Source organism: Balaenoptera physalus (assembly GCF_965194825.1).
Source record: "Balaenoptera physalus genome assembly, chromosome: 21".
Taxonomy (NCBI): Eukaryota; Metazoa; Chordata; class Mammalia; order Artiodactyla; family Balaenopteridae; genus Balaenoptera; species Balaenoptera physalus.
The window spans coordinates 34,092,545-34,118,904 of record NC_138902.1 but is presented as its reverse complement, the minus strand read 5'-3'; the positions used below and the strand labels follow the sequence as shown (position 1 = coordinate 34,118,904).

General features: G+C 47.9%; 1 protein-coding gene across 9 annotated transcripts in view; it reads right to left on the bottom strand.

The window, feature by feature from the left end:
- The window catches only part of DLGAP2 (DLG associated protein 2), a 736,824-nt gene that overhangs the window by 50,231 nt on the left and 660,233 nt on the right, over nt 1-26,360 (bottom strand). For all 9 annotated transcript variants that reach the window (XM_082443969.1, XM_082443964.1, XM_082443966.1 and 6 more), the window contains 2 exons: nt 10,038-10,185; nt 5,063-5,282 (listed from right to left, as the gene is read on the bottom strand). In XM_082443969.1, the coding sequence (XP_082300095.1) occupies nt 5,063-5,282; nt 10,038-10,185 (368 nt within the window). The remainder of the gene's footprint in view (nt 1-5,062; nt 5,283-10,037; nt 10,186-26,360) is intronic.

The window sequence follows — 26,360 nt, the reverse complement described above, 5'->3', positions numbered from 1 at the left end:
AAAGCCATATATCGATGCTTTCTAAACATATTTATGAGAGGATGTAAGTATACACAAATAGTAAATATAATTTGCTACCGTAGCCTAAATGTTTTGCCATCTCATATCTCTATGTCTTTAAAAGGGAAGTACATTTTATTTATTTTTTATTTTTGTGTGGCCACGCTCACGGCTTGTGGGATCTTAGTTCCCCGACCAGGGATTGAACCCAGGCCCTCGGCAGTGAAAGCATGGAGTCCTAACCCCTGGACTGCCAGGGAATTCCCAGTACATTTTAAACATAAATGAAAATTAGGATTTTTTCTGTTTTAATAAATATGTACTTCTGTTGGAATGCATCTGATAGGGGGGTAGGAGGGAAGGAATTAGATGAAGAGCAAATCAGTGAAGGCTTCCTGGAAGAAATGATTCCTGGGTTGACTCTGAAAGCATAGCTAAGAATTAGGCAAAAAAAAAAAAAAAATTCCGAAAAAGCAAATTCTGGTCTCAGCAAATAGGATATGCCAAAGCCCAGAAGTGAGAGACTGTCAGGAGGGGTGAGTGCCAGGGGAGGGGGTGAGAGGGCAGCTGGGGGCCGGGCCGGGTCATTCAGGTCACACACTGGCTGCAGACACTGTCGCCTCGGCTCATGGAAACCACGAAACCATGGGGGTACCAGGTGGGCAGTGCTGGACCAGGCTGAATTTTCAGAAAGTTGGGTGGAGGGTGGGTGAGAAGGCACTTAGGGGACCAGCTGGAGGGCTAAACAGAGCTCCAGGTGAGCACGGCCGGGTGCACAGCAAAGAGGGTGACGCAGGTGCACAGGGCGGGCTGCCTGGGAGGCCTGAGGGGTCGGCCCCACAGCGCTTGGATCTCTGCAGGATCCTAAAATCTAGCTGAATGATTCATTCATCCATCCGTTTCTTTATGCAAGCATGAATTCATTCATTGAATCACTGATTATTCAGGGCGTAGGATGTTAAATGTTAAATCTGACTGGTTCACTTCTCCACAAGTTAAACAGTCATTTCTTATAGTGACTGATCACTCCTGCTATCGTGATGGCCCCACGGAATCCCCAAGGGTCCTGGCTCGAGGAAGGAAGGAGGGTGGGAGTTGGAGGGGACGTCATGGGGGAACAGGCTGGAGTCACGTGGCCAGAGCTTAGGAAGGTGCCAGACTGCACACGATGGAGGCTGTCTTGGGAACTGGAAATCATGATGTATGCTTCAGGGACAAGGTACTATAGACACATAAACAACCAAATAAAACAAGGTTTATGGCTGTTTTCTCTGTCGTGCTTTGTACGGATTTTCCCTTCCTTGGAATGACTTCTGGAATCAGTTCTGACATATGTTGAGACAATTTCTGACCCAGAGAAAAATCAGTATAATCTAATTTTATAGAGTTTTCCTCCATGATATCAATAACCTTCTCTCCCTAGGAAAATCGGGTGAAATGCATATTTAGACAAGTAAATCTATCTGATAAATCATTTCACAGATGAGAAAGAAACCATGTGTGAAATGAAAGTAGATATTTTCAAAGCCACTTCATTTAGCGAGAGGACCCTAATCAGCAAGTGGGTTTTTTCGTAACAAGAGAAAGAGTGGGATGGAGATACGCCCACAGTTGCAGGTCCCAGGGCTGAGCGGCGGATTCTGGTCCTATTTCAGCTCCCTGGAGATTAGGTTGCAAGCGTCTGTTTCAGCTGAATCACCACGGCCTTGAAGGGTTGAGGGAAAAACAGGTGAACTCAAGCCCCCCAAACAAGCGAAACATTTACTAGCAGCATGAACCTGGCAATGTTGAAAATAGAATGCCTAGCATCAGAAAATCTACAAACAACAAATGCTGGAGAGGGTGTGGAGAAAAGGGAACCCTCTTTCACTGTTGGTGGGAATGTAAAGTGATACAGCCACTATGGAGAACAGTATGGAGGTTCCTTAAAAAACTAAAAATAGAGCAACCATATGACCCAGCAATCCCACTATGGGGTATATACCCTAAGAAAACCATAATTCAAAAAGACACATGAGCCCCCAATGTTCATTGCAGCATGATTTGCAATAGCCAGGTCATGGAAGCAACCTAAATGTCCATCGACAGACGAATGGATAAAGAAGTTGTGGTACATATATACAATGGAATATTACTCAGCCATAAAAAGGAAGGAAATTGGGTCATTTGCAGAGACGTGGATGGACCTAGAGTCTGTCATACAGAGTGAACTAAGTCAGAAACAGAAAAATAAATATCATATATTAACGCATATATGTGGAATCTAGAAAGATGGTACAGATGAACCGGTTTGCAAGGCAGAAATAGAGACACAGATGTAGAGAACAAATGCATGGACACCAAGGGGGGAAAGTGGCAGGGGGATGGTGGTGGTGGGATGAATTGGGAGATTGGGATTGACATGTATACACTAATATGTATAAAATAGATAACTAATAAGAACCTGCTGTATAAAAAAATGAAAAAAGAAAATAGAATGCCTAATACATATTCTAAAGCCTTTCATGCATATGGTTGATATTTAATTATTATTAGAAGAATATTAATATAACATATTTGCATTCATATAGGTGAGACAACAAAAGAACACCAACTTTCATGTTTCAAGCTCAAAAAGAAACATTTAAATAAATCTTATTCTTCAAAATAATCACTGGGAATGTCTTTGAAAATAACTTTTTTTGGGAATTATTTTCAAAAGCTAATTTTAGAAGTATAAAAGAAAATCAATGTGTCAAAATAATCTCTCTCCCTCTCCACACATACGCACACGTCAACCAAGGATAGCTATTAAATGTTATATGATCTTCCAAGCAGTATTTTAACACAAAATCATTGAAACCCTGTTTTTGCCTCTCTGACAGGAGACTCTGAATCTAACTGGAGGTTCAGCTTTAATAGAAAGTGGGCATTTACATCCTCCTCAGTTGGATGCTTTTGTTTTTCTACGTTTTTCCAGACAGAGGTTTCTCATTTCTTTGGTATTTTTCACAGTCTTATTAAGTAGACTACTGTTGCATGCCATCTCAATTCTATTTAGGAACGAAATATAAATATTCAGTTTACAATGCTTAGAGTAAAACAGGGGAAGGGAGGAATTCAGGATTCATCTGCACCTACATTTCTTCAAAAAGGCAACTTGTAATTCGATATTTCAGTTATTTCAAGGCAACTCGATATTTCTCCTAAGGTTTTCCATCTCTCCTCTTATTTCCCAGACCATTCCCTAACTCTGGAAGGCACGCCTGCTCTCTGGCTCTACCACAGTCTGGAGGAAACTGTGACTCCATAGCTAGGCCAAGATCCAGGAGAAACTTTGAAGAGAAGCATTTTGGGGTTTTTTTTGGTGCATACATGTTGGGAATACAAAAATGTACTTGGTAAAATGATATGTACATAAATTAGAATTTTAGTCTCAGTTCTGCACTGGTTCTTGTATTATCTCTATGAAACCGGTTTTACTTTTAGTCTCCCTGGAATGACAGCTCTATAAACAATAAAGTCATTTCCCACTAGGTAATTATTGTTTCAAAGCATTTCTGAAGACCAGGAGAGCGCTTAATTGTCACTTGTTCGTAGGAGACACTCAGCGAATATTGGTGACTATATCAGTAATTACCCCTTAATTGTGTTTTTTTTTTTTTTCTTAATTGTGTTTTTATAAACTGCAAGGACGGTAAGGCTCGTTACTTCCCTAAGTTTGCTCATTTTCCACATTTTTTTCCACTCCTACGAGGGGCAGTCCCCAACTTCACGGACAACAGGGTCCCCAAGGGGTGCAGTCCCGCCGCCCACAAGCCCCCGACGGCCACCCCTGCAGTCCTGCGTGGCTCCCGCAGGGCCGGGCTTCCAGAACAGCGCCCACGGTGACCCCCGGCGTTTCTTCAGAAGGCCCCGGGCTCAGCTGTCGGAGGGCATCACCACCTCCACCCTGGGCCACAGGACAACATAAAAAGATCACCGAGGCCCACAGCACTCTGCGCACTAATCCTCAGGCTGACCTAAGCAGTTACTCAGAGCTACCACTTCTCTTGGACACCACGGAGAACCGAGAATCTGAAAAGCTAACCTGCCCAAGGCCTTAGAGGGATGACGGAGTGGGTTTGAATCTGGTTCGCCTTGTGTCCCACCTACAGGTGCTGTGTGGGACAGCAGAGGTTTACGGCAGCGGCCTGAGGCCTGCAACTTGTAATTACACGCAGTCGCCCCAAAGTCGCGCTCACTGTCTTGGCTTCAGACACACCCAGCTCCGCCCATGGCGTGGTGACACGGGCCCTCCCCCACTCTGGTCCCCAGGGCTGTCCCACGAGCCAGCTTCTCTCCAGTCGTTCCCAGAACTGTCCCTGCTCCCCGCTACCCCACACGACCGCAGGTCCAGATCTCACACTCTTCGCATCGCTGCTCGTGCCTGGGCTGCTCGGCTTGGCCTTCCTATGTGGCTCGGCGACTTTGATGCTGGCGGTTTTAGGGGGTGTTCCCAGGCCACGCTTATTCACTGTGTTGTATAAATAACCATAGTGCAGTGATTCTTAGTTTAGGTGGTAAATTTTCGAAGGGGTGGATGTGGTTTTCCCTAAGAACTGAAGGAAACTGTGACCTTGAACCGCACAGCCCCGAGAAGATGAGTGGATTTACATCAACAATCGATTTGCTCTGCGGCACTGAATCGTGGTTATGGATCTGCTCACCAGGCCACAGAGACTCAGGCTGGACCCGCGCTGAAGGACCCCAGGAGTCATCGCACGTCAGCTGAGGCTTTCCTGCAATCTGTTCAACTTTGGTATTTGAAACACAATCACCTTCCAAATTTTCCTATATAAAACTTTATGAAGACTCTACATGAGTATTGTAAAGTACCTTGACAACCAACAGATTTCTTCCTAAGAAGAAGAAAGGTTACCTATGAAAGAAATGTTTCAAAACACCATTGCAAACAGGACCGTGTCACAAGCGTAACTGGGAAGTGTCCAAACGTTTGGAGGGTAACTTACACCCACTCCTTGCAGGACAGAGGCGGCGCACGCCTGTACGTGCCCCCAGAAGGTCAGAGGGCGTCCCTTACCTGCCGTGGGTCTGGTGGTTGAGCTGACATCAGAGGGAATCACCATGGGGATACGTTCATCGTCTTGGGAGTAACCAGCTTGAATGGCTCGGAGGTAACTGTGACTCCGTGTGCGGAAGCCTCCTGGGAGGTCCAGGGCGTCCATGGCCTGAGATTCCACTTCACTGAAGACAGATTCGCACACTGACTCGAGCTGCCCATTGATGTCCGCCTCGCTCATCTGGAACGACCAACAGCCCGGGTGATGGCGAGACCCAGCCAAGGTCATCACGGCCACGTCGCAAAAGAAAAGAGAGCACAGGTCACCCCCACCTTCACTTACCGTCTTCCATTTTCAGCATAATTAATTTGAAATCAGCATTGGGAATCGTTACGCTTGGGAGACAGCTTATTGTGTTATTTCTTACAAAACACTAAGGAAAACCGCCCACTCCCAAGATGTCCTTGAAAGCCTGTGGACCCCGAGGCAGAACTTTAAAGGATGGCTGGCAGTTATTACCAGTGCAAGAGAGACGGGGAGCTTAAGAGTTTCGCACGCTGTTCAGAATATTAGTCTTCCCTCTTTCTCCGTTTCCAGGTGATGCCTTCGCGCCCTGGGCTGTTTACAGCTCAGACACCCCCAGGCGTGGAGGCTGTACCTGCGAGACTCATGGAAATGGCTCAAGCTGATCTCACTCTGCGTCCGCTCTGCGTCCTGGAAACTAGCGCCCAGCTCGGCAACGCGCTCACATCCTTGTCCCAGGAGAGCAGCACAGGCCCGTGTCCGGGACGGTGCTGCCGTGTACACACAGCATGGGTATCACCTAAACTCCGGCGACGCTGTTTCCCTCCTTCAGTCTGGGATGGTAGTGCCTGCGCTTTGTTAGATGGTTCCGCAGGTAAAGTCATTATTTTCAAGCCTGAGATTTAATTTCCAAGTAGAGAGTCACCCTGGGAACCTAAACGTTCCAACTGTATTTAAAAAAGAAATGAGCAGGCTTTGGCTAGTGCAGGGGTCGTAGGAGATGTGCACACAGGGGCCTGACCGTCGGGTGAGCTGAGGGCCTCCGTGTGTGCAGTTGATGGCGGGACATGCCTTCTGAGGTTTCTAGGTGGTAACGCTCGTGTGTTTCCCAGGAGCCAAGTCTAGAGGTTTTAAATGGAAACCCAATAAAGTGACATAGAGCACTAAGGCAAGGTTAAAGAGCACGGGGTGGGGGAGGGATGGGAATTTTAAGAACGAAAAGCCCCAGTTGGGCAGGTGACGTGCAGCTGCTCCCAGGCCCAGGGCTCGTGGGCAGAGGCAGGGGTGGGCCGGGGGGGCTGGTGTTTGCCCCGTGGTTGGAGGGGACTTGGATGAACGGCCCCGCCCTCACTGCTCCTGTATTTAGGGCCCACCCCCCGGGGGGCACATGTTAACATGGAAGCGTGTGTGGGGATGCTTGCGGTGACCCTGACACGGGAGGGCTGAGGCTCTGGGGGGCATGGGAAGGTGGGAGTGGAATCAGGGCTCAGGCAGAGGCCACAGACGGGGCTCACGGAGGGGCCCGGGAACCTGGGCTGGTCTCCCTGCGCAGGTAGACTCTGCCCTCCGACCCCCTCTGCTCCCCAGTACCCACTCACTCCTCCCAGCCGTGTCCTTACAGCTGCCAAGACCTGGTCACCGTCTCAGGCCAGCACGTCTAACAGTCATTCATTCCACTGCTTGAAATGTCACCCACAACTTCCTGAACACCCCCGGTTATGTTGACAGGTAAATAAAAAAGTATTGTTTTAAACACCAAATTAATCCTTTTCCTCTAATTGTTCAGAGAGTAAAAGCAGGTAAAAGAATCAGATTTCCCCTTCAATAGGGAAGACACCTTCTGCCCACCTCTAATTGTAGACTTGGGTGTGGGTCCTGGCTTCTACCTGAGATGCTTTACCTGAATCCCCTGCTTCTACCTGAGATGCTTGACCTGACTCCCCTGCTTCTACCTGAGATGCTTTACCTGACTCCCCTGCTTCTACCTGAGATTATTCAGGAGCTAGAATAATGGCTCCTTTCCTTTCACTGGACAAACCCCAGCGAGAACAGCCCATGGAGGAAGGTGCTGAGGGGGATTTAAAGGCGGGACTGCTGGCCTGAAGCCCAGAGTAAGAAAGAGAATCTTCAGGTTGTTCAGTCAGAAAAGACCAGAGAAAAATTAATGGGCGACTGCATCATCCGAATGGTTTGAGGGTGTCTGACGTTGGAAAGAGACACACAAATTCAGGGCAAAGACAAATGACGACACCCCACCATGATCACCTTGGGTGCCTAGTGAGGCAAACGCATCTGAAACACTCACACTGGTTTGAAATATGACATTTTCTGGAGTACAAATTCCTTTCAATCCAAGTTTTCCCTTATGTGGAATTATATCAAAAAGTCTCAGATTGTTTTATGTCATTTACGTCAAAGATCCATGTTAGACAACCTGAAAAAGCCAGAAACCGAGTGATGGTGCCGGCGTCCACCAGCTCCAGGACGCAGGATTCCGGTGGATCCCTCCCCTTCTGCAAACCCGCCTGCGCCCAGGAGTTTCTCCACCGGGAAGAGACGCTATCAAGCTTGCACGTGCATTTCACAAACGAGTGATGGACGTTTCCGTGAGGACCATTCGGACAGTGCTTCCAGCTACAAAACTGATTAGTGAGGTTCTAGAAATGAAGGGGACTTTTTTTTCACCCAAACAATTAGTTGAGAAGGATCTCAAACTGGTCTAGACAGGAACTGAAATGACCTGTTCTCTGAGAGCTGATTTGTTCACTAGCTTGAGGGAGATTTGGAAAAGTGGGTGTTTTGCTTGGCAACTCAAACCACAGCTCAGGCCCACTGGAGATGTCCCAGGAGGACGTTAAGCCAGTGCGGTAAATAACCAGTGTGGGCTGAAGCAACCGATTTCTTTTGTGAACTATAAACGCAGAAAAGCACTTAAAGTGCTTCTGGAGAATGTGGGCACCGAGAAACCAAAGAAGAGAAAATTGGGAAGATGGTGAGAAAGGTGACTGTCCCGTTGGTAGCAGAGAGGTCGACATACAGCTGGGGGTGGGCTCCTCGGGCGTCAGGATGGATGACAATTCCAGAGCAAGCATGACGGTGACGGTATGGGGGCCCTGGGACCGTGTGCACAGCTGCTAGGGGTGAAAAATGGGGCAGGCGCTGTGACAAACCATATAGAGTTTCCTCAGAAGGTTAAAACTAGAACTCCTGTCTGATGCAGCAATGCCACTTCTGGGTATACGTGCACAAGAACTGAAAGCAGGGACGTGAACAGACACTTGTACACCCGTGTTCACAGCCGTGTTACTCACAGTAGCCAAGAGGGGGAAGCAACCCAAGTGTCTGTTGATGGACAAACACAATGCGGTCCATTCACACAATGGAATATAATTCAACCTTAAAAAGGAAGCAAATTCTGACACAGGCTACCATATGGATGGACCTGGGGGAAAGTGAAATAAACTAGACACAGAAGGACACATAGTGTATGAGTCACTCACGTGAGGTCCCTGGAGGACTCAGGTCCACAGAGACAGAACGTAGACGGCGGGGCAGGGGCCGGGGAAGGGGAAAGGGCAGTGTGTTTAGTGGGGACAGTGTCAGTTTGGGAAGACGAGAAAGTTCTGCATGATGGTGGCGTTTGCCCAACAATGTGAATGTACTTAATGCCACTGAACTGGACACTGAAAAGTGGTTAAGATGGTAAATTTTATGCTATGTATATTTTACCATAATTTAAAAAAAAAAAGGATGCATGACAGAAAGAAGCTACGATCACACTGAAACAGCTTTTCAAAGATGAGAAAGAGAGAAGAGACGATGGCAGGACCTGACACGGAGGAAGGCAAACGTCCTTCCTTCAGTGAGTGAGGATGCAGGGTGCCCCCCCCCCGCCCCCGTGCGGGTCTCCTGACATCCCCCCGCCCCTGCGGGTCTCCTGACATCCCCCCGCCCCGGCACCCGTCCTGATGCGCAACAAAGCGTCCGCCGCAGCCCTGAGCTTCCCGGGCTCCTGGGAAAAGGGAGCATCGTCAGAATTATCCGAATGGTGGATGAGCAGAAACAAAGTAAACGCAGAGACTGTCTAGGGACGGTGAGCTCAGGAGATTCGGCCGGGCGGAGCCTCAGCAAAGATGCCGCCCCGGGGACAACACGGCGAGGACCAGCTCAGAGCCTCACTCGCGCCCTCGGCCTCGGGACCGTTTTGTCTTCCCGCCCAGGGAGCGGGCGTAGCTGCCCCGTCCCCAGAGCTTGCCCGCTCCCACGACAATGGCCACATTGTGGATCCCAGGGCGAGACTGAAAATATTCCCTCGCACTAGCCGTACATTGGGTCACAGGGACACTGAGAACCAGGCACCGGCGTGTACAGAGTGGCGACTAGGATGTGAGGGGTGAGGAGGGCCGGGTCCGGTGGGGAAGAGGGAGAAGGTCTGCAGGGACGCGGCGAGGCCCCCCGGCAGGTCCCCCTCTTCCATCTGGGGCCTCCGTCTCGCTCAAGCGGTAAGAAGCCGAGGGGAAGGTTTGGACACACCTGCCACCTGGCATCTGCAAAGAATAAGGGAGGGTGTGACCTTGCTCCAGGCTTTCCTGGAGCTGAGAGGGTGTCTGTCCCCAGAAACACCAGCAAACTTGGGCAGCTGGTGCTGGGAGACCCTGTGTGTCCCCTCAGGGTGGGACCCAGACCCTCCACATGGGGGGCGTGACACAGGGAAGGAGGCTGATCAGCGTGGAGGGGACGGAGGGGACGGAGGCCAAGACGGCCAGCTAGTCAGCCATCCCGGCTCAGAGCAGGCGGGAGAAAGAATGACAGAGCCATAAACGCAGCCCCTGCCCCCGCAATTAATCTTATAAAGTTCCCGGGGGCGCAATCAGGCCAGGATGACTCCAGGCCGGAATGCGCGTCTGCTCACGGCCTGTGGCCCTGGCTGGGGCTGACTCAGGGCGGGGTGGGAGGGAGGAGGGACCCCACCTGGCTGACGCAGCTGGCCTGGCTGAGGGTGCTGACGGCCCGCATGTAGCTCTGGTTCCGGGAGCGGAATTTCGGGGAGCTGTAGTTGGCAGAAGGGTCCAGGCTGTGGCCGGCAGGCCCGTCGCTGGCAGCTTGCAGGTAGCTCTGGCTACAGGAAAGACACGGAGAGAAGAGAAGAGGCTTCCGTGAGCATCGCCCAGAGGCTGTTACCAAACTTCGTCCTGCGGTGGACACCTTTGCCTCACGTAAACATTCCTGACAGACACTCGCACAGATGCGATTTCCTCAAAAGCAACAGGGGAGCCTATTTACAAACTTGCTTTGAAACCTGACTTTTTATGATCAGGGAGTGACATTAGCATCACTCCACATAGAATAAAAAAGTGCTGAAAGCACAGGTAACTCACACACCATCAGAGCGAATTGGGGTCAAAAAACCATGAGAGTCTCATAAAAATCAGGGTAGCTTTTAGCAACTTTACAACACTCAGAAAAATGAAAGAAAAAAATCAAAGGCTCGCCTTCAGTTTTAACTTACGGGAAGTTGTGCAGATTACACAATACAGGCAGAGAGCAGACTGAAAAATCAAATCCATATTGTTATCGTAAGGATCATTTTCTCTCAAACAGCTTTAAAAATCTATTTCCTCTGGTATCCCTTCTTGTTCTTCTGCAAAATGTTAAAAGTATGGGAAAACCTTGAGGGCGTCTGGCATGTAGAAGGTTCGGCTTAGCTTACGTTTCTGACTAACTTAACTCCTTTCAGCTTTTGGTGACAGACTTTCCACAATATAGTAAGAATTCCTCTTATTTGACCCCAAACTGGAATAATGTGGACACAAATAATGAGTTTATTCTTCTTTCCTATTGCAGATCACAACGGGAACATTAAATAGGATCACCGCACAGGCCTGTGTATAAAAATGTGTCTAAATATGAGGTTGCTAATTCTGACTCCATATATGGCCGAAGAATGTTCCCTTGTTTTTCAAAGTAAACTCTTGATGTAAATTGCTTTCTCTGTGCCTTACTTCTTTAGAAATGGGGCAGAAGAGAAAAAAATGGGCTCAATGAAAAGTTCTAATTAAGCAAAGCCCATTTCTTATAAAGTCATTATTTTGGGTAAAATTAGTAATATGCATTTTTAGATATTAATAGAATACAATTTATATTGTAAATTATTATAAAAATAATTTTTGTTTTAAAACCAGATGTATAACATATTCCAGCTCCTACCTTCCTCCTCTCTACTCAAAACAAAAAAACAAAGAAAAAAAAAAAGAAAAGAAAGGAAAAGGAATGGGAGAGAAGTGAGCTTGGAGCCAGCTCTGACCTTGGCTCGTAAAGGGTGCAAGCCCCTGCCCAACTCGTCGTCACCCCCGCTGCTCCCGGCCGGGGTCTGCACCAGCACGGCCACGGGTCCCTTTGTGCCTCCGTGGGCCCGCAGCTGGAAGCAGGCAGGTGTGCGACCACCTCCAGCGCCCACGGCCGCCACGTGGGGCCCAGGCTAGCTTGGACGTGACCTCGCCAGCCTCACCTGCACCGTGTTTAGTCCAAGGTCACCTGCAGGGGCCTGAGCATCGCGGCCTTGGCGGTGCGTGTGGAGGTGTGCTGCCCGGACCCTCAGGCTCTCGGCCTCATGTTTGTTTTTGCAAAAATAAAACCTTTCTGGGTTCCCCTCTCCTTCTGTGTTTCCTTGAATCGCTGACTTCACACTACGATTTCTACCTGTTAGCACTTTTATCTTATTTCCTTCCTACAGAAGACATTTCCCTGCTGATTAACACCTCTCTTCACCGTTTCAACATTCTCAAATTAAAGTTCTGAGAATCTTTAAGAGAAGGGCTGTGTCTTCTTGATCTCTGTATCCAGATTTCCAGCCCAGAGCCTGGCGCCGTGAGCCGGGGGGGTGACTCAGAACTACAGCAAATGCCCCTTTGGTCGTGGCTGGGTGGTACCCACACACAATTCCGTGTATTTGTGACTCTACGTTTCAAATACATTTTAAAAACTCCCAACCATCTCCTTATTCCAACACAGGGTAGCCTCTTAAAGAAGGGCTTCCACTATAGAAAGTTAATCAGGTTGTTTTCTTTTACAGACTCACAACAGTTAACGTTTACTATACACTGTTATGCTGGATTCCTGTAAGCTTCTGACCCGGTACCAACCCATTCAGCGCTCGCGGGAACCCCACACGGTAGGGCCTCATTGTGCAAACAGGCAGACCGAGGCGCACCTTGCCCAGGTGCCCCCGGGGCGAACGCAGAGCTAGACTCCGGGGCCAGGCAGCCTGGCTCCGAAACTCATGCTTTTAGCCCCAAGATCGCAGCTGCTGAGTCACAGGAGAAGAAGGCCTGAAAAGTCTGGTCCTCTATCACCAAATGTTTTAAACAGTTAAAAAAACCCAACTGGAAGATCCCACCTGCTGCGGAGCAACTAGGCCCGTGAGCCACAACTACTGAGCCCACGCGTCTGGAGCCTGTGCTCCGCAGCAAGAGAGGCCGTGATAGTGAGAGGCCCGCGCACCGCGATGAAGAGTGGCCCCCGCTCGCCGCAACTGGAGAAAGCCCTCGCACAGAAACGAAGACCCAACACAGCCATAAATAAATTAAAAAAAAAAACCCAACTGTGCCACATTAGGGTTAACAGAACTTTAAACATTTTAATAGCTTGGCATCTTCTAATACTGCCCAGGAAGGCCAGCGATCCTCACGAATCACAGACCCGGAGATGGATCAGGAGCTGAGACGGGGAGGTGAGTCGACGGTGGAGGGGCAGGGCTGTCGTGACCCACTGGAACCGGGGCCGGGACCCCAGGGCCTGTCCCTCTCCCTCAGTTCCTGACGATGGAGTTCTGCTCTTCCTCAGAAACCCGTCTTCGGGAGTTGATACCACTTTGAAGTTCCCTTTAAGCCCCTCAGTTATTCCCTCATAAGAATAAATCCTACTTCGACATCCCAGTTGTCAGGCATGGAAATACATCTTCATGTATAGACTTTCTGGTGGCTCAGAAATTCTTAAGAGGAAACCATAGAACGTTTTCTAAAATAACATGAAACATTTTTTTTTCCAGTTTTTTTCCCTTTCAAATGATGCCCACGTTAGACAGTCATATATGCATAAATGAGATTGGAAACCTATTTTGGAAAGCTGTAAGAGTGAAAAGGAGTCGTATAAAAGAGGTTTCCTAGTTTTCTACTTCTTCCTTTCCCTCTGCAAACTGTCAGAGTTGTCTGCTGGACCACAGGCTCACAAACCTCTTCTGTGACTTCGGATCATCGTAAAAACAAATTCATGTAACAAAACACATGCCAGGCCTCTGGATTCAGCTATCAGATCCACGTGGATATGCTTGAATATTTAGACAAAATAAACAATTCTCTTTATTTTTGTCACCTTACAAAAACAGTCAAGACTCTAAGTAGGTTGTATGAAGGAGAAATATAAGAAAACATTTTTTTCAAACTAAATGTGTTTATTCTAGATACAGAGGGCAACTTCACATTTTTATAAATGGAATCTGACCGGAATGGCATGCATATATGACCACTGTCTTCACTGCATTACGTGGAGAACGGAACATTCTAAACATCATTACAGATAGGGGTGTGAGAAAGTGTGTGTGTGTGTGAGATATAGGTGTGTGTGTGCTATTCCTCCGACAAAATGGAAATTATTCTAATGTCTTTCAGCACACATGTCACATAAGCTTGCAATTAAGTGATTTCAGAAAATGTTTTTTTCCAGATTATTTCCGTATTTAGACTAAAAGGGTCCTTTAAGCTTTAATTGCAGTCGCAGGAGATGAAGGTGTGCTTGTGCCCTAATTACACCATGCTGGGCCGGGGTGTCTGTTGGTGACAACACAAGCGCTCAGACCCTAAAAGTGACACTGGAGGACCTGGCACTCGGGGCCTGGGGACAGCTGAGACCTTCCCGCCTCTATGGAGGCTTCTGAAACGGGGCAGGAAACAGGCTCAGAATCAGGTACCTGCATCTGACTTGAAGGCTGGGGGTGGGGGTGGGGGTCTCACGGAGGAATGGCTCACGTCACGTGGCTGGAAACGCATCCGGAGAGGAGGTGGCCGGCGTCCGGGGCTCGCTAGGGAGGAGCTGCCTGCAGCCCGGAGTCCGTGAACTTTCTACACTCTGCCGAGGTTGCCCTTGCGTCCTGCACTTTCCCCTCGTGCCTCGCTCGACTGTCTGGACCTGCTACTCCGATTCTGCTCCTCTGCTCCTCACGTGTATTATTTTACTGGCCAGCACCCCCTGCGGGGAAAAGCCTTTGTACCTTTCCAGTAAATTCTGCGGATTTCCTCGAGCGGGTGCCAGGAAGAGCGTCAGGCGCGGAAGACAGCAAAGATGGAGGAATAACTGCCAGATCAAAACGCAGGGCACCCGGTTGAGTTTGAAGTTCAGAGGAACAGCAAGTAACTCTTAATATCAGTATGTTCCAAACGTGTCCCAAATGGGACATCCTTATACTAAAAAAATGCACTGTTTACCTGAAACTCAAATTTCACTCTTTGTCTTTCTTACATCTGGCGGTGCTACAGTGGAGGTATGTTCAGGGTTACGGTGTCGGGGATGCAGATGGGAGCGCAGGTGTTCCTAATGCACAATGTCTGGGAGTTTGGTAGAAACGTCTTAGGACACACCTGGGGGAGCTGACAGGGGGGCTGCTCAGATGGGGCCCCCATTTTTCCGGGTCAGATTTTGTCCGAACAAAACATTTCAACTGTTTGATTTTTTTGAAAAGAACAAACCTAGGTGAAGTCATCAAAAGAACATAATTTTTTCTAAAATAGAAATCAAGGAACAGAAAAATAAACACCACTACATTGTTATAAATTGAGACAAATTGATACACGTGAAATGTGCAGAGCCCACATTCAGGACTCAATGAATTCTGACAGTTTCTTTTCTGTAACCCTCACCCACACTCTCATCAGCATTCTAGGTTGTCATTCTTCTCAAGCTGAGCCATTGTACTGAAAGTGAAGTGGTGTCTCCTTAACGTTTACTCCTCATTTCCTGGATGACTAATGATGTGATGATTGGTTATTTGTACATCTTCTTTTGTGAAGTGACTTTTCAACTTTTTCCCCCCATTTTTAATCGGGTTATTTGTCTTCATAGTTTTGTTTTGTGGGAGTTCTTTATGTATTCTGTATTCAAATCCTTTGTCAGATAGGCATTTCAAATATTTTCCTTCACTTTGTGGCTTGCCTTGTCCCCTTCTTTTTGGAGTCTCTTGGTGAGCAGAAGTTTTAAATTGTGATGGTTAGATTCACTCTTGTGTCACATTGATATATTCTGTCCTTTTGAGTTTTCCTTATCCTGAGAGATTTCACCTCCCGCGGGACAGTTGGAAATGCCTGGAGATATTTTGTTGTCACAACTTGGGGTGGGTGCTGGGCAGAGGCAGAGATGCTACCAAAACTCTATCGTGCACAGAGAGTCGTCAACTGAAAAGAGTCGTCTGGCCCCAGATATCACTAGTGCTGAGGGTGAGAAATCCTGGTCTATTCTGACACCAATAGCTCTCTGTCTTAAGGGCAGATGGTCTCCAACCCACAACAGCACCATCCCTAGTCTCCTCAAGTGAGTGCCCATTGGGCATTCAGCACAATAGACTATATTCTAAAACAAACCTTAGCAACTTTGAAAGAATAGAAATCATACAAAGTATGTTCTTGGACCAAAATAAATTAAACTAGAAATCAGTAACAGAAAGATTTCTGGAAAATCCCCAAATATTTGAAAGTTAGGTCTGCAGTGACTCAATTCAGATATGAGAACAGGTTCTGAAAAGTGACCTGTGTGGTCCATCTGCTTAGACTAGTTGACGTTCATGTGATGAGTATTTGTTCATCTTTATTAGTGAGGATTAAAAGACGAGCAGATTATCAAGACTCCTACCTCTTTTGGTCAGACTATGTATTTTGGCAGAGTATGTGAAGAAGAGACCCAGTTTCTAAATGAAGGAGCTCTGCCTTTTCTCTGTCATGCTGAAAAGCTGATATATAATACTATGTAGGTAATATTCCTTCCCTTAACTATGCCTTTCTTGGCTTTGTATATGTTGAAAGAGATAATATCTTTTGAGGAACACGTGTCAAGCAGGAACTTTGGCATGGATTTGGTTTCAGTTGTTTTAAGGATTAATTAATGACATGCCTTGATCAACTTTCCGAACTTTTTTTTAACATATGAATAAAACAGACCAAGGAGCTGGATCTCCTGCTATACTCACATGCCTGCTATCTATCAACTAAAGCTATCACTACTGTCTTGGACAAAGTGGCAAAAGATAAAATAAAATCTTTGAGTGAATTAGTCAGTAGGGTCTGACACATGCTAACAATGCTGTTGACTAGCACCTCAGTATTTCAGCACCTTAGTACAATAAATTTCAGTCAGTCGACAATAAAGCGAGTGTTTCAACTAGAAAAAACAAAAACAAAGACAAAACAAAACAACACCAGTCTTCTAAATTGGTTCAAAGAGGAAGTCTCAATGGAAATTTAAACCTATCTTGTACAGATAAGCAAGGGGAGGGAGAAAAGCTAGAATGAACCATGTTGCATTAGATTATAGTCAGAGGCATCGGTATGAATTCATGTTCAGCTTGATACAGATGCAGACGGGTAGACAAAGTAAATAATTATAGATATAAGCGTGTATACCAGCTCTGCCTGCTAAGGAAACTAGCAGTGAGCACATCCAGTGCCCAGATCTTGGTTTCTAAACACCATTCTCCTGAAAGGCAACAGGGATCCTTGAAGAGACAGCTGGTTCTAGGGCTGGAAAAAATCAGGTAGTGTGAGTTGTCCAACTTTGTTCTTCTTTGTCAAGATTGTTTTGGCTCTCCTAAGGTCCTTTGCATTTTCACACACATTTTAGAATCTTCCTGTCCGTTTCTCTAAAAAGTGAGGCTGCTTTGAATTGCATCAGCTTTGACTGAGGTTGCATTGAAATGATACCTCAGTCTGCGGAGAATTAATAACATCTTAGCAACATTGCAGTTTCCATCACAATTTCTCTCTCCACTTGTGTTGGTCTAATTACATATGTACACGCTACATGTATACACGCACATCTCGTACATACACAGTGAATTCACAGATAAATGTCTCAGACAGATATCTAGCACATACTTAACACACTCCAGAGTGTATGGCTGCTTTCTGTAGCAGAGTTAGTTCTCCGGAGCTCCTACCTGGGGCGTTTTAGTTTTACATTATGTGGTGATGGTCTCTGTCATCTATTTGGCTCACAGACGTCTCAGTCCTTTTGTTGTTGTTTGTTCAGAGAATCCGCCACTGCGACGGGCAGAGGCAGGCTCCTCCTGCAGGACTACACACGTTAACTAGTTCCTTTCTCAGACTCCCCTGGAGCCGGGGGAAGGGCACATGACCTGCGCTCCTCTGATGAGATGCATTCCCCCAGACCTGGGTGAAAGCCAGGATCACAAAGCAGAGTCCACGCTAACGGCGGGATCGCGTCTACAAGGTCATGTGGCTGGGGTTCGGCCCGGGGGTGTCAAACCGAGAGGTGTTTGCACAATGGGGCTGGCAGGCACTGGCTTCACTACGGCAGTTCCAGTTCCGAGTGAGGCTCTTTCCCTGCTGGAGATCCTCCCTTATTTTCTCATACATGTCCTTTCTGCTTATTTAAAGAGCCCACTGTTGAGTTTATGACCCTCTAAGCCCTCTGTGTGATGATGAAACTGTGTTTCCTGGATGCCGAGTATTCCAAGTGGCAGCTGAAGCCACACCTCGATTTTTACAGAGAACAGCGTCCCCCAGGGTCCCTCTGGCTCCACCAAAAGGCTCCTCGGGTCCATTTTACTGAAAACACTGTTGATCCCAAGACCCTCTAAGTCACATATCACAAAACTTGCCTTACTACCCATATTTGTATTAGAAATTGCTGAGTGTAACCAGAATAGAGGGTATCCATTTAAACCTTTGACATTCAGCATTTCTGAGGTTTATTCTTTGAAATTCAATTTGCTAGCATCTTTCACTATAATTTATTTTTCCAAAGAGACACAAAATAGAGGTCAATATTAGTGAACTGTGTACGCAGAGTCCGTATAAACAGAGAGGAACCCAGAGGCCTGCAGACCAACATCATCAGTAAGGACCACAGCAGAACAACCCCTCTTAGGAGATGTTTTTTGGTGTTAAAACGCTCTCCCCAAATATGTTTACCCAGCAAAATGAGTCATTTATCTAACACACATTTATTGGGCACCAAGGACAGAAACAAGATGATTGAATACTCGCCCTTGTTCTCAAGGAGCTTGCTGGGCGGCACATAAATTTTAATAGAATTCGATTTTCCGAAGGATATATTTAAAGAGACCCAATGTCTTTCGAAAAATCCCCTTCTTCTCCATTCAAATTGCCTTATAGTTCAACTTATGAAATGTATTTTAAGGAAAAGGTGGCACTATTGCTCAAAGGATTATGAACTAGAGTCCACTGTAAGGAAAGCAGAGAGATTAAAAAATCAGAAAGAACGATGAGTATTAAGGAAAAGCTCCAATTACTTATCTTCCATGTTATGACACTCTATCAGCACCAATGGATGTAAATGTATCAAGGTTCATGAAAAAATCTGCTCTTGTTACAAAATGATGTGCCTGTAAGCCTTCAGAGATGAAAGCATAAATGGATATAAATAAGAAAATTAAAAAGTTAAAATGAGGGATACAGTTTATACAAATATATTTATACATAAAGCACAACATAGTATAGAATACATTGAAAATTTACATTATTAAGTAGATGAGGTTCAGCCAGTTTAAAAACAGTCTGGGAGCTCTATTTACAATAGCCAGGACATGGAAGCAACCTAAGTGTCCATTGACAGATGAATGGATAAAGAAGATGTGGCACATATATACAATGGAATATTACTCAGCCATAAAAAGAAACAAAATTGAGTTATGTGTAGTGAGGTGGATGGACTTAGAGACTGTCATACAGAGTGAAGTAAGTCAGAAAGAGAAAAACAAATACCGTATGCTAACACATATATATGGAATCTAAAAAAAAAAAAAAAAGGTTCTGAAGAACCTAGGGGCAGGACAGGAATAAAGATGCAGATATATAGCATGGACTTGAGGACATGGGGAGGGGGAAGGGTAAGCTGGGATGAAGTGAGAGAGTGGCATGGACATATATACACTACCAAATGTAAAATAGATAGCTAGTGGGAAGCAGCCGCATAGCACAGGGAGATCAGCTCAGTGCTTTGTGACCACCTAGAGGGGTGGGATAGGGAGGGTAGGAGGGAGACGCAAGAAGGAGGAGATATGGGGATATATGTGTATGTATAGCTGATTTACTTTGTTATAAAGCAGAAACTAACACACCACTGTAAAGGAATTATACTCCAATAAAGATGTTAAAAAACAAAAAACAAGCAAATAAACAAAAAAAAAACAGTCTGGAAGCTCCTCAAAAGGATACATCTCATGTTCCCAAATGACCCTGCAGCTCCACCCCCAGGTATTAGAGAATGAAGATAAGCATCCACATAAAAACTTGTGCATGAATGTTCACTGCAGAACTATTCATAAGAGCCCCAAAGTGGAAACAACTTAAATGTTCATCAAGTGATGGATGGATAAACAAACGGTGATGTAGCCACATGATGGAATATCTTTCAGCCAGAAAAAGAGAGGAAGAACTGACACCCACCACAAAGCGGAGGAACCTTAACAACATGCTGAGCGAAAGAAGCTGGACACACAGGGCACGTACTGTAGGATTCCACGTCCATGAAACATCCACAACTGGCAAACCCGTGGAGACAGAAAGCACATTGGTGGCTGTGGTTGGGGAGGGATTTGGGGAGTGACTGCCGGTGGGTGAGGGGCTCCTTCAGTGTGAAGATATGTCCTGACATTGATCACAAGGACCTCTGTGAATATACTACAAGCCACTGAATTGTATACGCCAAGTGGATGAATTGCATGATCTATAAACTATATCTTAGTAAAGCTGTTAGGAATCAGATAAGAAAAGGACAATATTTAGTTTTCTGTCACTTGTCAATTGAAGTGAAATGTATGTTCACAATGATGGTTTGGGAGGAATTTTCCAAAGGAAGCTGAGGCCCCACTCACCAGTTCACGGTGTGTTCACGGGCCCTGGGCGTCACCGGGAGGGGAGAGGAGGCCCCAAGGCCGCACAGGTGACCACAAAGCGCTTTCATTGTCCTCATCTCCTTTGAGGCTGTCTATGATTCTCTGGGGAAGGGATGCCAACCCACTTGCTTCATGAAGGCAAGGGGATCCTTCCTGAGAGGGGACCCAGGGCCCAAAGGTCCCAGAGCAGGCGCTACACATTCTGCACAAAGATCGCTACCTCCAAAGCCTGCACGTGTTACTTTAGTATTATACATATGTTTTAAAACATTTGCAATGCATTATTACAACTGTGTGATAAAATAATAGCTCAGCAGAATACAAAACCATGCAACGGTTTCTCTCCAGAGCAGAGAGCTGCCAGCTTTGGTTCTGGCACCATCACTGACCCAAGGCCTCAGAGCCAGCACAGGGCCTCATGCTTTGTTTCCTCCCTTAGATGAGAGAACTTTAAAGTCACGGGGCTGGGGGTGGTCGCTGAAATGAGCAGAGCGCAAGGTCTCAGATTGCTAAATGGAAAAATCCTACCCTGAAGCGGCATCTTAGGCAAACAAGGATGGGGAAAGTTTGTAAAGCTAATGGAAAAAGTACAGGCTGGTCTCACTAGACGGTCCGATTGGTGCAATCAGGAGAAATTCTTGCCACCATCTGCTTTCTGAGCTGTGAACAAAAAGACCTCAGGGGAATATGGAAATGGCCTTCCTTCTCCCGGTTGTGATAAACCTTCTCCTCTGAAAGGTCCTGCACATCACCATCCACGTGAACGGAGACAAACGCAAAAGGAGGGCTTTCAGCTTCACCTTAACATGCGCCCCCCAACCAACCCCTGCAAAGAGGGAGGGGCTGCGGGCCGAGAAGAGCAGAGGTCTGCAGCCAGGGGACCTGGGTCCGGGGTCTGAATTTCCCTCTGTCCACCCTCGCAGTGTGAGGCTGAGTGCATCGCTAATGTGCTTGACCCAGACTTCCTCCCTTTGACAAGGACCAGCCCAGCCCCACGCACTTCAGGGTCGTGCAGACGGTTCAGTGACTCAGGCCGCGGCAAAGATTCAGAGAAGCTGGCTGCCAAGCCATGACCTCCATCCCACTTCTCTCACTAGGGCTTCAAAGACAGAGGCGACCGCAGCATGTATCTCGTCACACCACGAGCCCCGTACAGAGTGTCAGACCTCCCTCCGGCGGTGCTGGGCAAGGGCTCCACTCGGCGACTATTCTCGAGACCATCGCAGGGGAACTTTCCTCTGGCCTGAGATCCTTTCAGGGCTATTTACATCCACACCTTCTATGTTTGAGATCGTTTTTTAAGCAAGTACAGAGCTTTCTTCTTTATTAAAATTTCTGACAGTTGCCGGTTTATATTAAAGGCTAGTGTCGGGGCAGCAGGAAAACATCCATTTAATGGTTTCACAAGTGCTAACCTGTATCACAATCCCCTGGGGGCTTGCCAATAATGTAGATTCCTAGATCACATTCCCTAGATGGACTTAGAGGGTGGGGTCAGCCCCAAATCCGAATTTTAATAAACATTCTCGGTGAGTCTATGTCAGGTGGTCTATGGACCAGCCCACAGTTTGAGAAACGCAGGTGTACTTGGACAGAAGAAGAGGGGACCCCACTGAGGGATCTTGCAGAGAATCTGGACGTTTATCCATTTCATCCACAAACAATAATAAACACACTCTTGAAAAGTCTCTCCGCCGGTGCTGGCAGACAAGGTTTGTATCTGCGTGACAGGCAAGCGCCGTGCACTGAGAGCAGGGCCCCCAGGGCACAGCTCACTCAGCCCTGCTTCCTGGAGAGAAAGCCTGAATCCACGCAGATGCTGACCACCTCCGGTCAGAGTCCGGAGCGTCTGGTCACCGGTGTGGTCGTTGTTTAAACATCTCGGGCACCCCTGTGCCAACTTTGCTCTGAGCACTGAGAATGGTGACGTGTGACTGTGGAATCCCTGACACAGGGCAGGTGGGGATGCAGAAATGGGGCCCTGAGGTCCTTGTAGGGTGGGGAGGCAGGGTCGGGAACTCTTCTCGTGGAGGAGACTTCAGTGTAATCATTGCCCTGGAGCTCATCAAATATTAAACGGTCACGTATTGACCGGCGTTTCCTGCCCGGAGAACAATGAGGGAACGTGCAGCCTGGCTTAGAAGTATCCTAACCCTTTCCCAGGCCTGGTCCCTTAGACAAATAACCACCACGACAGGACGTATTGACTGTTCAGCCCTGAGCTGGGCTCGGTGCCCCATCCGAGGGCGGGGAAACAGGACACCAGATCAGTGACGTGAAGCTTTTACTGATGTCATTGCCCGGCCCAACGGTTTTACCAACGGCCAGGACATCGGGGGTGTGGGTCAGACAGACCTGCGCCTTCAGGGAAGGCGCTCTCAGGGCCCGTCCGAGGTGCTGTGCGGTCCAGTGACCAGCCTTCCGAGTCCCTGCTACATAAACATTCAGAAGAAGCCTACCAAACGGGACAAAACGAGCACTGCTGGTCGGGCTAACCAACCTGTATGGCTTATAGGTAATGGCGGTCCAGTAAGGAGTTAATTCCATTAACAAGCTAACTGGTACACTGGATGAATACCTTACCGTTGATTAACTTGTTACCTACGTATTTAACTACTATACCTCTTGGGTGCCACCACGCTGGGCACAGATGTGAAACACAGAACTCGCCTGCAAGTGCATGGAGCTCACGCTCTCGGCGGGAAGAGACTGCACACAAACGATGATAATCAACACTAACTAAATACTTGTGGATCGTGGTGATCAAAGAAAAGATAGAGTGCACATTCAATGACTCCATCATACAGTTGGCAAAAGGAAGCAAGATAATGGCAATTTTGAAGAAAATGGAAAACCCAGAGAATTTGTGAGTGATGGGTGAAATCGGCCAGCCGCGGAAACAGCTGGCCGCCCTGGGAAGCTCTGCTACGGGTCCAGCAGCCCTGTCGTCTCTGGATTATCCAGCGCAGTTACCGCGAGGACGGTGACTTTCTCCGAAATTCTGCTGCCTCACACCCAGAATCTGACTGCTTCTTGCTCTGGCTTTGTCTGCCCTGCTGTGGCCTCCATCACCTGAATCAGGAAGGCTGGTTACTGCAGCATCACTGGTCTCCCTGCCTCTGCCCTTGCAGCTTCTCCAGGCCGACTTCCACCCTGGAGCCAGCATTCCCGCTGACAAAGAACTTCTCCTTGACAGGCTTCAGTCGGGCCCCTCCGAGCCCCGGCCTCCTGACTCTGCCCCCAAAGAGCCCAATTTTAGGGAGAATCCTGCCAAGTCAGAGAAGCCAGAATCCCTCACCTGATATCTGCTCACCCCCAGTTCCGATGGGGTTCCCTGTGCCCCACTCTCCTCCAGGTGAGGTCTGATCACCTGCCCGCCTGCAGCAAGAATCCTGTAAGGTGGGTTTGGCCAGAATCCCTGAGCCCTGATGTTTCCTCTTGGAGATTTTCCATCCGCAACCCCACCCTGCTCCCGGGCTGGAACCCCTGCTTGTCCTTGTGTGTTCACAGTTGAGCCTGGTCCCTCTCCGCCTGTAACACCCATCGCAGTGGTGGCCACACCCGCCGTGATGACTCTGGACAAAGTCGGCCTCACCCTTCTGATCAGGGTCATGGGTGATTTTCTCCTTAAGGCTGTTAAGACATGAATTAGATGACTTCACCTGTCTGCTCAAACCACTGGCTCCCTCTGTCCCCCAAAGTAACGCGGCAATGGATTTATGATCATGTGGATGGCGGGGCCCCGCTAACCTGCCCTCCCACCCAACCCATCGCCTCTCGCCTCTCTGACGACCTTTCCCCTCCTGGCGACTTATTCCAGCCTCACCGGACCCTGCTTCTCCCGTGACTCTGCAGCACGCCCTGCTCCCCGCCAGGAACTCAGACATCCTCTCGCCAACACCTGTGCCTGGCTGTCACCTTCCCGGGAAGCCCACCCTGACCAGGCCACTTTACTTGCAACACCCTCCCCAAGCCACCCACATACCCACACTCGCAGGCCTACCAGACCCCCAGACTTGGATCATTTTTCCCCATGGCACTTCCCGCCTCTAACAAGTGATGCCCTTCACTCATTTATTACTGATTAGTTATCACGTGAATGGTGTGTCTTCCTCTTTTGGAGACTAAGAACCACGAGGCCTGGGATTTCTGTCTGTTTTGTTCATTATGTTTCTAAAGCACCTAAGCGGTGCCTGACACCTCACAGGAGCTCGGTCAGTATCTGCTTGATGGGGAATGAACAAACGCCCTGAACTGGACTGGCCAGTGCCAGCCTGGATGGGTCATGACCATCCCTCCCTGGCCTGGGAGAGTCTGGATGCAGCAAACACACAGCAAAGCAGGAGTGAGTCTGCAGGGTTGTGGCCTGGACCTCTGCGGATGCAGGCCTCAGGGTGTCTCCAGCCCTGGACACTTTGGTTTTATCAGTCAGCACATTCTCCAGTTTGCTTGAGCCTTTCACCTTCAGAGCTAAAGATCCTGGAGCAGACATGACCTCCAAGCAGTGATGTGTAAACAGATGGCTGAATTGCTAAAGAAAGACCCAATTTCAGTGACATTTACCAGCCACAGCATATCATTAACTACAAACAACGTTTTGCAATAATTCTGAACCCACAAAAAGTTCCAAGAATATTGCAGAATGTTTCCATACACCCTTCCCCCACCTCTCCTTAATGTTCACATCTTACATAATTGTAGTATAATTAGAAACACCAGGCAATTGGAACTTATTAGAATTTGACCAGTTTTCCCACGAGTGATCTTTTCATGGTCCAGGATCCATCCCAGGAATCCAGGCTGCGTTTGGTCGTCCTGGCTCCTGAATCTCCTCCAGCCTGTGACGAGTCCCCCGTCCGCCCTTGTCTGTCATGACGGATGCTTTGGAAGAGTGTTCGTCACTTATTACGTAACTATCCCCTCACTTGGGTTGTGGACTTTTTCCATCATCAGGTGGAGGCGATGCATCTCTGGTGAGAACCCCTCAGCAGTGATGTGCTTCTCTGTGCACCATATCCAGGGTGTATGATGTCTTTGCATCTCAGAGGGTCGATGTCAACCCTAATTACCTGGTTAGGTGGGGGAGGGTCCTTCTGGTTCTCCACTGTGACATTTTTATCGCTCCCTTGATAACTAATACACGTCTTGTAGGCAGATATTTTGAGGCCAAGCAGACATGAGCCTTCGCTCACCCATCGGTCACTCTTGCTGCATCATTTAGCATGGCGGCACTGGCCCAGATGTGATTTTCTTTCCCCCAATCCTCCTATGTTAAAAATTCTACTGCAAGAAAGCACTATCCTGCTTCCCCATCATTTATGTATTCAGTGCTTTGCAAATATCTGTATGGACTCATGGGCGCTTCTTTTGTGGATGAGAATCCAATACTTTTTTCTTCTGTGGCTCAAACTGTCCTAGTTTTGGCCACTGGGGCTCCTTCAGGTTAGTCTGTGTCTTTCTGACATGTCCCCACCGTGCCCACCCCTCCACCAGGCCCAGAAGGCAGAGAGAGTGGGCAGTCGGCAGGTAGGCAGCACCGGGTCTGGGAGGTCAGGTCTCTCACCTGGTCACCAGGACTGCGGGGGCCACTCCTCTCCGCCACTGTAGACTCAATGTGTCCAGGCTAGACTCAGCACCTTCCCGATGTCTGCTCCTCCTGCCGGTCTCCCCCTCTCACTGAATCACACCCCCAGCCCCGCCCAAGTCGCAGCCTTGGGGGTTCGCCTGTGCCTGCTCCTGTGTCCGGCTCTGTCCCTAACATGCGTACCTCCCCACACATTTTCTCCACTCCCACTGCCATCACTAAGGCAGCCCCTGACAAGTCATCTGGATTTCCTGATCGACACCTAATTGTGTCCACCCAGACAGACCGATCTCTCTAGAATAGAAATCTGCTAGCCTCCTTGAAATCTTCAGTGGCTCTGTGTGACCTTCAGGAACAACTTTTTAAGAGAATTATTAGCCTCACAAAGGAGATGAGTGGGACACAAAGTTACAGTAGAAATTACCTCTAATAACCACACATAATTGGCCCCAGCTAAAACTTCCTTATAAGCAATTCCATCCATCAAATATTATTAAGCATCTACTCTGTGTCAGGATAACGCAGACGTGTTCTGTGCTCTCAGGAGACTTAGAGGGAAGTCTGGTAACGG